Source organism: Lissotriton helveticus, chromosome 3_1, assembly GCF_964261635.1.
Source record: "Lissotriton helveticus chromosome 3_1, aLisHel1.1, whole genome shotgun sequence".
Lineage (NCBI taxonomy): Eukaryota > Metazoa > Chordata > Amphibia > Caudata > Salamandridae > Lissotriton > Lissotriton helveticus.
In genome coordinates, this window is record NC_136061.1 from 801,239,140 (window position 1) to 801,254,781 (window position 15,642).

The window sequence follows — 15,642 nt, forward strand, 5'->3', positions numbered from 1 at the left end:
TGTGTCCAGGAGTACCCGTGGCTCTGGCGATCTCCATCATGGAGTGCCCAGGAGTAGAGTGTGCTCTGGCGATCTCCACCAAGGTGGCTGGCAGCTTGAGTTCCCAGGCCCTAAAGTCGGGACTGGGTAAGGGGTTAGGGAGAATTACCAAAAAATACGATATTCGCTTCACGGGCCTGCACTCTCAGTCCATGCACCATGGACGGTGGCACAGAGACACAACTGGCCCTGCTTCAGTGGGCCCAATGGTGCCCCTAATATCTCTTTATGGTGCCCGATATACTCCTCTGCCAACCTAGGCGGCTTGTAGCCTGACATAGGAGCTCTCTCTCCAAGAAGAGTGCCACAGTGTATGTTTAACCTGTGCGCATCTTTCTGTTTGCCAGTTTATGTATAATTACATATGCATGTCTGTTCGTGCTCTGTGTGTATGTTATGTGTCTACCTGTCTGTGCGAACATGTGAATGTTTTGTGTCTACATATATATGTGTGTGTGTAAATCCTTTCTGAGTGTATATTTATGAATGAATCTTGGTGTTCGTCTGTCAATCTCCCTGAAGGCATGTGTTCGGTGACTTTGCATGTCCATATATGTGTATACCTGTGTGTTGTTTCTGTTTGGGTGTTTGGGGTGTTTGTGGTACATCAATCCATGTGTAGACGTTTCTTTGTGTTTGTGTATGTATCTGTGTGTATTTCAGTGTGTCGTTTATGTGTATGCATATATTTGTGTTGTGGGTGTTTGTGGTTTGTCCGTCTGCATGTGAACGTTTCTATGTGTGTGTGTTTGCATGTTCCTTAAGTGCGTGTTCATCAGTGGTCTCATGTTCCACCGAGTGTCAAAGTGTTGTTTTTGTAGGGGGCCACCTGTGTGTTTGTTTTTCGTTTATCCGTGTCTCTAAACATTGTAGTATAGTGAATGGGTCACGGATTGTGTGTGAATTGTGCCTGTGGGTCCCATGAATGTGTGTACGATGTCTCGAGAGTCTGCGTGTGTGCACGCGCTGGTCTGTGGGCACCACTGATGTAGAAGCTTGAGGCGCCGGGGAGCAGTCATGGTAAATTAGCAAAAAATAAATTGAGCATTGTAGCTGCTCAGGAGGAATTCATAAAAGTTTGGCCCAAGGACTTGTAAACTCGGAACATGGTGGGCCATAAATTCCCTAATTGCAAAAAAAAGTTTCCACCCTGTTATCCAAAATAGGAAAGTGTCTGCCCATGAACACACACTACACTATGTGCGCCTCGAGGTGTGGACATTAATGACTGCCTGGAGGCTGCGTGTGCCGCAGTGGAATCAAAGTATGAGAAATTGACAACACCGGACAAAACATTGCGCGCCCTTCCATATACGCTATTTTGGGGGGCTAAATAATTACAGTGGTCACTCCGATGACACGTCACGGTGCCAACCCTGCCCACCAGCCACTCAACAGAGTGTTTTATTTATAATCTCAGAAAAGAACCAGACAGGAGAAATTGAATACATATATATATATATATATATATATATATATGTATATATATATATATATATATATATATATATATACATATATACATATATATATATATGCTATGACAATTCTTGTTTTTCATTCACCCGTCGCCAACATCAACAGTTGCCAGGGTGTTCTGGACCGATTGGGAGATTGACCACCCCCTTCACGTTGGGGTTAGTGTCATCCTAGTCGGCTGTGGTACTGGTAGGCGGGGCGCTTCCTCCTGTTCCCCATCCAATGCCTATGGCTCTCCATTATTGAGTAACGGTACAGCGGTTGGTATGCTCAATAATGGTCTGAGGTGAATGACGATTAAAAAGAAAAAAAAGAAAAAAATTGTCATATGGTGAAATACAATGAATCACCTAGCCATCATAAATCCATAAATTACCAACATGTTTCGACCTATACAACAGCCTAAAATGTCTCAGGTCTTCTTCAGGGTATAAGGACTCCTTAGCTGTGGTATCCAATCAAACCATACACAAAAAGGTAATAATTAAAACCCTATTGTTTCCTCATTTGGATAGGTTTCAACCTAAAGGAGCAATAACAAATATAAGACGGACAAGCGTAAGTATAAGTGACCCTATTCCTTATCCTAACTTCCACTGTTAAAAGTAAGTTATTTATCAAACTTTTATAATGACTGCATGAAAATAAAAATGCAGAAAGTTAATCCAAATGACACTATAATATAAAAAAGTAATAATTAGACATTCACAAACAGTAGTATTTTTTGGAGGACATGCGTACTGGATGTATAAATAGTACAACTTTTTCTATCTCGAGTTATATGAAACTACATGCATCATAGCTGAGTGTGGAGGATGTCTCCTTCGTAGTCCGACACAACTAACGAAAATAGTTCGCAAGAAAAGAGAAAATTATACGGTACAACCAATAACAACATAGCTTTCTTTTTGAATGGCATGCAAATTCAGTGTCTAACCAGGACATTAGCCCTATGCATTCCAGCCATTCTTTTTCTTTTTTTTACAGTGGCCCTTGTTCCTACAGGGACCTTTACTTGTGCCCTTGACTAAAAGTGTGTACTACGGACCAGACAACAGGGAAAACCTACAGGTGCCTCTGCGTCCCTCACCTATAGCGGGATAGGTCATTGGCATTTATTCTCAGCTACTAATGTTAAAAAGACAATCAAGTCCATGTTGACCCCATAATCTTCACTCAATTGGTGCTTGGCGCAGCAGCAAGTGTCAACTGGTAATATGTTTAGTGTAGATGTTAATGACTTCTTTTGTCTGGACACCATGATAGTTACATCAACCCTTATTAATGTCTATAGGGCAAATTAGGTTGTTTTTCCTTCACCTTTGCAAAATGCATATTTCTTCACACCACACACACAAATCTGCTTTCTCAACATGTCTTTTTATTGTGCGATGTGCTATGGACGATGCTGTTGCCTCATTCGAGACAATTGTGCATGTATAAAATTAAACGTAACAAACTTTCCCAACATGTCTTTTTATTGTGCAATGTGCTATGAACGATGCTGTTGCCTCATACGAGACAAATGTGCATGCATTCAATTAAACGTGACAAACATAGGAGTGATTGCATCATCTTATCCAATCTCTCAACATGTCTTAACATGGTGTGATGGGTTTAACAGCCATGCTGATAACCCCATCAAGATGTTGGTTCTTGAATACACTGAAACATAGCACAAAATAGAAGAGATTGCATCTCCGTATCACACATAGATTGCCATTTTTCACCAAATATAGCATTGTGTGATGTAATATGCAGTTTGTCAGAAAAAAGCACAACCAAAATAGCATAATATAGTCTCTTCTCAGTGTTGTGTCCTTAAATCCTTTGTCCGAATAACCCAAGGTAACAGTGTACACAATCACACCATAATCTTAGTGAGAGGCCTCTGGGGAGATTAGATAGCTCTGTGGCCGTGATACATAGGGATCACGCAGCTGACCTGTACTGATAAGCTAATCATCAGTATCAGTTCAGGAGAAGTCTTGGTCAAGCCTGATTCCATTTCCTTACTTACTTCCTCAGAAGTCAGACGTTGCAGCTGAACCTATTATATTTTGCGCTATATTTCAGCATATGCAAGCACAACTATCTTGCTGGTGTTATCAGATCTTCTAATTTTTCACACATTACCCCTTCTCACACTCTGCTCCATTTACTGCTATTGCCCCGATTCTATCCTTGCCCACACACCCATTGCACGTGCCCGTTCATCAATCCATCTACTCACCTAATACATCAATCCTTTCATCCATGTACTAAACTCACACATACAACTTCCAGTGCATTAGCACATTTTTCCATCCATACATTCAGGCAGGCACTCATCCATATAACCATTGAGACATTCTCACATATGTTTGCGTGGATGAGTGAGTAAGCAATCAATGGAGAAGCTCTTTCACCGATAGCTTAGACATATTGGCTTTGACAGCAAATGTATTAAACAAATTTACACTGTTTTGGTGTGAGATGCGAAGCAAATAATTTGGGCTAATAGTTATCATAGTTTTGCACCACACTTGTGCCTTGCAAGGGTGTGCAAGGGTGACGCAAAACTAAAGTCAGATTTATCAAGCCACGCAACGCCACGTTGCCTGGCACTGCATTGCTAAATAAATCTGAGGCATTGCATGGATTTTGACTCATTCACAAATTTACCATAGTAGTAGATATGGGAATACATCAAAATGACACACCTCTCTAGGGGAGGCATAACAAGTGGAAATATCTTTATTTCTCCTTGTTTTTTCCTCTTTCTATGTGTGCTGCATAGCACATGTAGAAAGGAATAGGCCTCTCAGGATTGTTTTTGTGCAGGAAGGTATCCATTCTGCCCAAAAACAACCCTGCTTACAACTCAGGCCCCTTTGCACCATGGTGCAAGGGTGCCTGTGTTGGCATTAGGTTGCCAAAAGGAAAGGATAGCAGTGCTCTGTATGATGTTAAATACAGTGCATTCCCGTCATTTCCCTTAGCGGAGCAAGGTGGTTTGCTGTGGTGCACTGCAGTAAAGTATGATAAAGATGCCCCTTAGTGTGTTGCAGTGTCTCAGTCTGTTATTTCTGTTGTGTAGTTGCTAAGATACATTCATGGCTTGAGTTTGCTATGCGATTGTGCAATAATTAAACATTTTGACCCGAAGGTATTAATTCTCTCTTTCCTCCATTTTGAAAACGGAAGCATTTAGATGCACAGGCTACGCCTCCTTAAGTTATCATAAGTGTTCTTACAAAATAATGTCCAATGTTTGAATTCTTTTATCAGGGCCTCCAAAGGTGTCTGAAATAATGGAGCCTCCAAGAATTATTCATCAAGAAAGTATTACGCTGACCTGCCCAATTAATGGATTTAAACCAAGACCAATAAAACTCACTTGGCTAAAAAAGAGTCAACACATGGAGAAAACGCTGGTCGAATATGACTCGGGCACTGCAAAGGTCAACTATTTCTCCGATAACTTTTCACATACAACAAGCGAGACCCCTTTCAGGGATGGAACCTTAAGCATCCTGAGTGCATTGAGCTTTGCACCGTCAATAACAGCAGACAATCAAGCTGTGTTTCTTTGTAGGATCTTCCATTATGCAACAGAGGAGAAAGTTGAGAAGACGCTCACGCTTTGTGTGAAAGGTAAATTATTTGTAAATCACATTCAGTATATTTCTTATTTGGAAGTGTTTTTATGATCTGTGACTTTCATCGCCTCTGTAAATAAAGTGTCTTCCATGCAGCACTGCAGACTTCCAGAGCTTAGGAGTGAAGGGGAAAACAATAAGTCGAGCTCTGCTGGAAAGTCATGTGTATGAGATGCCGACAAATGCCATTGAATGTTGAGCAGCGCGGAGGCAGCACTTACTGGAGTGCATGGCGTCTGCTGCAACTGATGTTCATTGATAGCTGGGGCTGCAGCTGTTGCGATAAGCATGCCACCACAACTCAATTAGAAGGGTCTGACCAAGCTTGCTTCAGTGGTTAAACCAGTCTGTCAAATAAGAAAAAAACACTGTGACAAATACTTTAGGGTTGCGGACAACAATAAAACCTAAACTATTTACCTATATCTAAGACCTTAATCCCATACCACTGCCAAAGTATGGTAAAAACAACATGACTGCCGTTTAACCTTGAAAAGACAGCTATTAGTCAATCATATACTGCCTGGTATTGGCATGTCCTGCGGTATACCACGAAGTTACTACGGTATACCTTAGCCCAATATATATATATAACTATGGACCATTGCTGTGTGTTGCCCTTGCTTCCTGCATGGTGTCGCTAGGAGAATACAATACTTAAGTCAAATTTACCAAACAATGCAAGGCCACCGTGCATGGTCCTGCATTGTTTGGAAATCTGGAGTAACAAGGCAGTGCAAGTTGCATTCGTCCTTTTTCCTTCCTGCACAAAAACGATCCTGCCTGCGAACCAGGCACCCTTGCACCATGGCTCAAGGGTGCTTACGTTGGCGCTAGACAGCCGCGAGTGTGCCAGCGCAAGAACAGGAATGCGTCATATCTTAGTAGATATCTTGAGTGCATTTCGGCCCTCTCTCTGTCACACAACGCAGTGCTAAAAGGTGTTTTGCTGTGTTGAATGGCATTTTAATAAATTTACGCTATGTGTTTGTGACTTATAACATTAACAGTACCTAACTATGTTAGATGTCGAGCAAAAAATTACAGTTTGCTCCCCATATATTCTACATTCCTGACAAATTTAATCCACATCTTTATCCTTTCAGCTATTTTCACACTATGTCTGTTTAAACTAAACTCTAAAACATGCCACTTCAGTTCACTGTATGACACCTCACTCCAATGTACGATACATCACTCCACGATATTCCACTCTATGACACTTTACGCCACTGTACAACATGCCTCTCCACTCTAACACAAACCTCTCTACTTTACCACATGCCTCTCCACTCCGTGACATGGCACTCCACTCTTTGTAATGCCACACCACTCTATGACATGATATTCCACTATACTCAAATCCACTCGGACATCACAGTTCACCCTACGCCTCTCCACTTTATGACCCTCCACTCTAATATGCTATACCACATGCCACTCTATGATATGCCGATTCACTCTACTTTACCATATGCCACTACATTCTATGCTAATCCTCTGTACAACACACCACTCCACTTTACAACAGTCCAATCTGCACCACACAACAGTATGCTATTCCACTTTATGCCACTCTTATCTAAGCCACTCTGCTGCATGCCGCTCCACTCTACAGCACTCCACGCTATTCCAGTCTATGTCACTCCACTCTCTGCAACTCCCCTGTATGCCACTCCACTCTACATAAATCCTCTCCTCGGCAAGCCACTCTACTATGTATGACACACTACTCAACTCTACAGCACTCCAGTCTACATACGGTACTCCACTGTAGGCCACTCCACTCTACTCTTCGACATGCCACTCCACTCGATGTCACTCTACTGTACGGGATTCCAATGCATGCCACTCCACTCTATGCTATTCCACTGTAATCCACTCCACTTTTCGCTATTCCTGTGTACATACTTCAGTGTACGCTATTCCATTATACCCCACTCCACTCTACCCCACTCCACTCTATGCCACTCCATTCCATGCCATGCCACTCGGCCGCACTCTACTGTACTTTATGCCACTCCAAGCTATGCCATTCCACTGTACACCACACCACTCTACTCTATTGTAAGACATGCCACTTCACTCCGCTGTATGCCACTCTTCTCTACGCCACTCTACTATACAGTATTCCACTGTATGCCACTCCACTCTAAGCCATGCCACTCCACACTACACCACTCACTCTGTGCTATTCCACTGTACGTCACTTCAGTCTACGCCACTCCACTCCACGCTACTCAACTGTACACCACTCCACTCTAAGCCACTCACTCTATGGTATCCCACTATAGAACACTCCACTGTCATCACTCCACTGTACGCCACTCCACTCTATTATATTCCACTGCAAGCCACTCCACTCTACAGCACTTTATCCTATTCCAGTGTATGCCTCTCCATTCTACCCCACTCAATTCCACTGTTCTCTGCTTTATGACTCTGTACTCTACTAAACAACATTCTATGACCCTCCATTCTACCACACAGTACTCCACTTTATAGCACTCCACTGTACAACATTGTACTCCATTCTATGAGAGTGTACGGCACACTCTACTCCACTCTTCGCTATTCTACCCAACTTCCACTGCGCCACGCCACCCCACTTTACTGCGCTCTACTCTATGACACACTATTTCACTCTACTCTACTCTAGTACTCTACTCTATGCCACTCAATTCTATGACACTCCAAGCCACTCCAAGCCACTCCAAGCCACTCTACTCTACCACACTGTGCCGCATTCTACTGTACTCCACACAACTCTACAACACTCTAATCCAGTGCATGTCACTCAACTCTACTTCACTCTATGACACTTGCAGACACTCAATGTCACAGCAGTCCACTCCATTGTACGACAAGACATTCCACTCTATGACACTTTACTCCCCTCTATGGTATGCCAGTCCACTCTACTCCACTCCACCCTACTGCATTCTACAACAGAACGCTCCACTCTATCACACTTTACTCCACTCTACTCATTTATGCAATACTTTACCCCACTATGCGCCATTCTATGCCACTCCACTCTACCCTGCTCCACTCTACGACACTCTACAAGACTCTACTACATTCTGTGTCACTGTAAGACACACTATTTCACTGAATGCCTCTACAATCTACAGTACAACACTCTACAGCACAACACTTTTAAAGACTCTATGACACACCACTGCACTTTAGTGTGCGACACACCACTCCTGTTTATGTCAGTTTACTCATCTCTATGCTATGCCATGGCACTCTACTGCACTCAACGCCACTCCACTCTATGACATTACTCCACTGTATGCTACACCACTCCACTCTACTCTATGACACTACACTGTTCTACACTCTCCTCCACTGTACTGTGCTACTCTGTGCTCAACACTGGGCTCTACACAAAGCAAAGGTTAAACCTTAGTTATAGTTAGGAAAGCGTTATTCTTTCTACACAAACCAAACTTAAACTACCGAAACATACAAATTCAACATTTTTTGTTGTACCGTAAATCTATAATTTAAGCACCACCTTTAAATTACTATAACTTTATTTATTCTTTCTCTACCAACCAAACTTAAACTACTGAAACGTGCGCATTTTTAAATTAGAGTTATACCTTAAATTTATAATGTATACACCACCTTCAAATTATAACTCACGCTGCTCCATACTCAGTGTAGTGAAAACAACTTGTCACCTAATCATCCAATTCACCCAACTACCTGAAAAAATTAGACATTTTGGGCCAGATGTAGGTAATAATTTTTTTACCACCTCTTAAATACCGTCTCACACCGACTCGGTATTACCGAGTAGGAAAATGAGATGTAGATAAAAAATCCGGGAACAATTACCGACTCGGAATCTGTCGGTAATCGTAACCGGTATTTACCGACTCGGAATATACCTACACGGTAAAATCCGAGACGGAAAAACCCAAACTTATCCACCGGTGCCATGGCCCATAGGAATGAATGGCAACTCCCGACCCGGAAAAATACCGAGTCGGTAAAAACCGACCCGGTATTTACCGTGTCGGTAATATCCGTCGAAGAATTTGAAACTGACAAACATGTGAGCCTGTGAACCAATCAGGTACTCCAACCACACCCAAATCCAAAGCCACAGGGGAACTAACCAATCAGATCCAAGCACCACACCCCAGTACCTGGGACAGGCCACGCCCATGCAGGTGCAGAAACCAACAGTCAGGAGAGCAGGAGGACAGAGTGTGGAGCAGCCTTTCCTGAGTCAAACAACACTGCAAGATGGAGAGCCAGGAGGCACAGAGAGATGCTGCAGAGCGCAAAAGGAAGCAGAAGTTCAGCCAGGAAGAACTGCAGGTGCTAATTTCCGAGATTGTGAGACATTATGGCAACATTTTCGGAAAGCAAACTCTGCATGTTGCAGAATCTATCAAACGCAGCACCTGGTTGGACATACAAGGCAAGGTAAATGCCATTGGTGTCACCCACCGTGACCTTGAAGACCTTAAAAAACAGTGGTATGACATCCGCATAATCACCAAGAAAAAACTTGCTGCCCACCGCAAGGAAAGTGCTGCAACAGGGGGAGGAAGAAACAGAGCCCCCAGACTCACCGACATCGAGGAGATGGTGGCATCCACCCTTGAGAATGAATGCATTCACGGCATCGGAGACGCTGACAGTTCAGCAAGAGGAGCAAAGAAACCAGGTAAGATGCAAGTACATTATCATTTACCCATTTACCTATTCCCCTCACAGGACAAATCAGACTCCACAACAGGTTTAACTAATGTCCTGCAATGCATCCTGGGAAATGTAGTCATGTGTAGATACCTCAGAGCAGTCAGCGTGCATTGCAGCAAGGGGAGCAACATACAACTAGCATAGGCAAATGAGAGACAGCCAAAAGTGCAATAGAAGTGTATTTAATCTCATGACACTGGTGAACAACTTTACTGACACAATGTCCATGTCTGTCCACAGGAGAGTCAATGCGCAGCACAGCAGAGGTCAGAGAGAAGAGGAGGGAAGGAGCCGGACCGAGCACATCACACGGAGGGAAGGACCAAGAGCAGGCAGCCCCGATACCTGAGGAGGCAACAGCAGGAAATCCACAATCCCCTCTCCTATTCGGTAGTCAGGACACAGGAGCGGCTGAACAATCACCCACACCCACAACACCATCCCCAGTGCTGGGAAGAGTAAGGTGCCATGATGTGCCCCCCCGCAGACTACTGCAAACATCATCGGAGGAGGAGGTGGAGGGTGACACACAGGACAGAGGCAACACCGAGCAGCAGCCCAGTCCCAGAGTCACGCGGGCCAGTGTCCGAGGGCGACGGCCACGGGAGGTAGAGGATGTGCGTCAAGTTCAGGGTGTCTTCTGCGGACTGGAGGCCACCATGGTGAAAGTGCAGCGCCTGCAGGCAAAAGCGATGATGGGGGTTCAGAGGCAGGCACGCACAACAAATAAAAAACTGGAAGCAGTAGGCAAGGGCATAGGGGAAATGGCAGAAAGCATGCAATCTATGGCGTCAGGAATATCTGATATTACACAGTGCATGACTGTCCTGTGTGACAAATTGGACAGGGACCATTTAGAGAGACGCAAGGCCCGTGTGGATGTGCGACAGCAAACCAAGGCCCTGAACAGGTTTGCCACTGCTACCACTGTGCTGTGCAGACGGTCAGTGACGATGCAGGATGCCATAGTGCAGTGCTGCAACAATTTAACAGAAGGTATGGCCAGGATGACCTCTGCTATGGAGCTCGTGCTCGCGCATCAGACTGGCACTGGAGGCGACACTTGTGCTGCCGAAAGCGAGGGGTCCACCAGCAGGAGTGGTGCAAGCACTCCTGTGCAAGACTTACGGAGGAGTGGCAGGCGTCGGGGAAGTGTGTCAGGCCACAGTGAGAACATTGATTCACAGCCACAGCAGCCCCGCCCTGTGGCCCGTGGCCACAAACATTGACTTTGCCCTCCACCCGAGGCTGTAGTCACGGTGGTGTTAACCGTGACAACACACTCATGGAGTGTTTGATATAGTGAGCCCAATGTGAGCTAGCAATGCTGTGGCGTAGTGATTATTAAACTACTTACACAAAGTTACATTCATGCCTGTGTCTCTTTACTTACTCAGAAATATTGTTGTGTAACCTCTTCCCGTCTCAGTCTCCCATCTGTAGCTGCTGCTGCCACTGTAGCTTGGGGCTCTGCCTCCTCTGGGTCGTCATCGATGTTCTCATGATATGTGAGCTCCACCTCTGTGCCTTGCTTGGTGGCGAGATTGTGTAACATTGCACAGGTGGCTATTATTTTGCAGCAGATGATTGGGGTGTACTGCCGTGCACCTCCACTCTTGTGGAGGCAGCGAAACCTGCTCTTAAGGAGTTCAAATGTGCGCTCAACAACGTTTCGTGTAGATCTGTGAGCCACATTGTATCGCCTTTCACTCCTGGTGGATGGGTTGAGGTAGGGAGTGAGCACAAAGGACCGCAGGGCATATGCACTGTCGCCTAGGGGGAGAAAGATAGACATTAATTGCAAGTACACGAGACGTAGATCTGATGTGAGTGTCAGGGTGTGTCATTGTGATTTACCTAGCAGGTATCCATTTCCAAATTCTCCGGCAAGTAGGCGTGTGTATATTCCACTATTCTGGAATATATAGGAATCATGGGTACTTCCTGGGAACTTGGCTACGATGTCAGTGATGAGGTTCCCTGCATTACATATGACCTGGACGTTGATGGAGTGCGTCGATTTGCGATTCCTGTAAATGTGCTCTGTGGCTGCAGGTGGACAGAGTGGGACGTGGGTGCCATCGATGCAGCCTATCACGTGAGGGAAGTGTGCCAGTTGATAAAAGTCTGTCTTGGTTTTTGCTAATTCTGCCGGTGTTACAGGGAATGAAATATAATGCCCCATCCTCTGCATCATGGCGTCAAGAAACCTCCTGAAGAAGCGGGACAGGCAGCCCTGGGACACGCCACCCACTACAGCTATCACACTCTGGTAGCTCCCTGAGGCCAGCAGGTGTAAGCTACATAGCACCTGGACATGAGGTGGGATGGCATGGGCCCTGGGTGTTGGGTGGTCCAGGAGTGGGTGTAGGTCCCTGATCAATTGCTTGATGGTGTCTGGGTGTAGCCTGTACCTCTGCAGTATTTCAGGCTCTGTCAGTTGGAACAGTGTTATCCTCTGCCTGTACACTTGTTCCTCCCTTAGCCATTCTCTCTCTCCTGCTGCCTGTAGTCTCTGCCGTCTTGCTATGATGTAAAAAGCCGCCATCATGGGTCCTGAGGTGCATTTTGGGACATTTTTTATAGCCCTCCCTTGGTTACCACCTGCTTTCAATCCATGGTAAATACCGACTAAAAAATACAGTTTTTCTGCAGATTCGGTATTTTTGGGCTTACCTACATCTCCAAGGCCAATTTTTACCGTTTTTTATTTTCCGAGTCGGAAAATACGAACTCGGTATTTATGTATACGGTAGATTCCGACACGGTAATTTTACTGGGTCATAATTACCGAGTCGGTATGTTTCCGACTCGGGTTTTCACAATTCGGTAATTAATGGCCTCCTACATCTCATTTCCTGGATTCCGGTCGGTAACGGTCGATTTTACCGGTTTTCGGCCGTTACCGGCCGGTAAACGCCTACCTACATCTGGCCCTTTATGTTTTTATGTTAATTTCTTTTTTTTTAATATTACTTTAAAACACACATTAACAACAACACTATTACTTTAAATCACATTTTATTTCCAAATGCTTTATTAGGGATTTTCAACAATAAAGTACAGCTTTAAAGTACAGCATGAACCAATACATACTTCAAGTGACATTTTACATTGTGTTAATACACTACTCTATGAAGCTACACAAGAGTTTTGACTTTTGTTTCCAAAAGAGCTGCTATGAAAGCTAGTTGCCCTGGCAATCTTCCCATGACTGCTGTGTATGGGAAAGAAGAGAATAAACATCCTAAAAAATAGGAAGAGAGGTCGAGAGCAGTGGAAAAGACTGAAAAGAGGCAGAGGGGGAATCCTGACTAGTCCATGGTAAAGGGGTGTAACAGTGGTGAGTCTCTGGGTTTGAAATGTGATCCATCTCAGAGGAAAAGGAGTGGGCAGGGCATGTGTCATTCTTTATGTCCTGCATAACTGGGGATGGAGGGTGGGGGGTCATTTCTGTTTAGGGGTGGTCATAGCTGTCTAGAGATATCATAATTATGTTACTTGTTGAAAATGATATTGTCCTGGCTTCTAAGGAAAAAAACCTAAGCCCACCAAGTGTGGTAAGGTAGGACTTTGTAATTCTTCCAGTCACAGAGTATAATTTTGCACCCAGCATAAGTAGTATATCTTGTAAAAAGAGCTCTGTGCTACTAAGTGGAAGAGGAGGGGGTAATAATCCAAGGGCCCAGCGAAAAGTGGACTGGCTTTAAATTAATGTTGCTTTGAAAGATAGCATTGATGGTCTCTTGGATTCCTTCCCAAAAGGGGTGAAGACGCTTACAAGTGAATAGCATGTGATCAAGATCTCGAGTTTTGTCTGTACAATTCCAACATTTATCTGAGTCCAGCAGACATAACTTAAAGAGTTTGTCAGGGGTCTAAGAGCATCTGTGTATCAGCCAATATTTGCATTGTTCAGTGGTGGGTGAAATTTTCTGTTTGGTTACGAATCTCCAAATGAGAGCCAAGCTATGCTCTGTAAGGATGTCAATGACTAGTTTGATGGAAGATACCGTCTATTTGTGCTGAGTTAGGAGGTTCGTTTTGGGGTCATCTCTCTGCAGAAGTTTGTACAATTTTGAGGCTTGATAGATATTAGTTTCAACATGTCTTCAACACTGGAGGGGAGCGGGTTCAAAAAGCCCTGATTTCTGTTAATGCCCACTCTAAGTCTGAGGAAGTTATAGAACTCCCTGCTGGGTATATCAAATGTTTGTTGTATTTACACAAAGGATACAACATTTTAAAGATGAATACAGTAGTAAAAGGTTTCAAAAGTCATATACCTACTTTCAATATCTGATAGAGACTTCTAGCAGCAGATTCCCTACCTTAAAATTAACCCTAGGCATCAGATTGGATCCGGAAATTTCCGAGCAGTACCCCTGCCTGCTGGTAGGTGGCATAGTGTGGGTCAGCATCAATGTCATCGGCACTGGGAGTGACCTACGTGATACGTAGATAGGCACCACCTCGGTGTGCTAACCTCATTTCTTTCCTTTCTGCACCAGATAGCGCAGATCTGTTAAGTGCTACCCCTCAGTCCCTTTTTGACTGGCTTTTTGTTTACTTTTTGTCAACCACTTTTTTGAGAAATAGCTTTCTCCTGCTGTGACAGGATGTCCACCAAGAAACCATCTGGTTTCAAACCATGCTGTGTCTGTCACAGGTAGATGTCTGTGATAGACCCCAACTTGGTCTGTCTATGTTACATCGAGAAGGACCATGACTCTAAGGCTGTGACAGCTGGTGCGCCATGAACCCCAAGGTGCTGAGAGCAGGCCCTCTCAAGGTCCTGGCCGCACAGCATTGGATGATCCCCATCAAGTGGAAGGGTGTGGGACTGATCGTGGAACCACACCCAACAGTCATACCTGTCGAAATTGTCACTGGGGGAGTCACAGAAGAAGAAGATATCTAAGAAGCCTTTGACTTCTCTGCATCCGTCCAAATCCTCAGATGAGATGAGGGAGTGTCAGCATTACAGGCCCTGGGCCTCTGCAGGCCTTTGCTCTGTGCTTCTCTGACTTTCCCAGAGCAATCCCCGCCCAATGTTGAGAGTTCTGTGAGGCTATGTACCTCATTTTTGGGTGGCCCAACTCCTCTGGAGTGCTTTTGGGCCCCACAGGTTTGGGAAGGACCCCCTCTGAATTACTGACAGTAGGCACAACCTCAATGCCAGTCAGGCCCCTTGAATCTGGTGCTGGATCTAGAGTTGTGCCATTTGTGAGACTGATAATTTCTCCAGTGCCCACTCCGGTACCGATGCGCCCATTGCCGTTGATGTCCATTGACAATGCCGTCCCCCTTGTCCTCAACTCCAAAAAGGAGCAGGACGCTTGCCCCGGTGCGGCCCAGAGCCATGAAATGAAATGAAATGAAAATGTTTTTTATAAAGCGCATGGCTACCTGGGAGCATCCCAGCACTGATCAGAGCCAGTGCCCATTGTCTTTAACAAGGCCTGGAACGGGGGATGTATTTGAGGGTTATGGCAACCCTGATGAACATCGCCACCCATTGGATGATACACAGGGCAGCAGGTATGAGGATCAGGCGGATGCCAGTAGGATAGACACCATACCCATATAATGGCCTGGTCTCCTCTTCCACTGTTGCTACAGGGGAGGGGGGCTCTTTTGCCATGTTGGTATGTAGAGAGGCTGCATTTTCTGGACCTTCAGTTGCCCTCAGTGGTAGTCAAGACTAGCGACTTGACAGAGATGCTTCAGCCGGGGACTACTCCCTCCGAACCCTTGC

The 15,642-nt window shown here is 44.9% G+C and overlaps 1 protein-coding gene across 2 annotated transcripts in view; it reads left to right on the forward strand.

Annotated features, from left to right (window-relative positions):
• Positions 1–15,642, forward strand: part of LOC144822968 (uncharacterized) — a 567,214-nt gene that overhangs the window by 245,415 nt on the left and 306,157 nt on the right. For both annotated transcript variants that reach the window (XM_078681053.1, XM_078681055.1), the window contains exon 6: positions 4,789–5,154. In XM_078681053.1, coding sequence (XP_078537179.1) covers positions 4,789–5,154 — 366 coding nt within the window. The remainder of the gene's footprint in view (positions 1–4,788; positions 5,155–15,642) is intronic.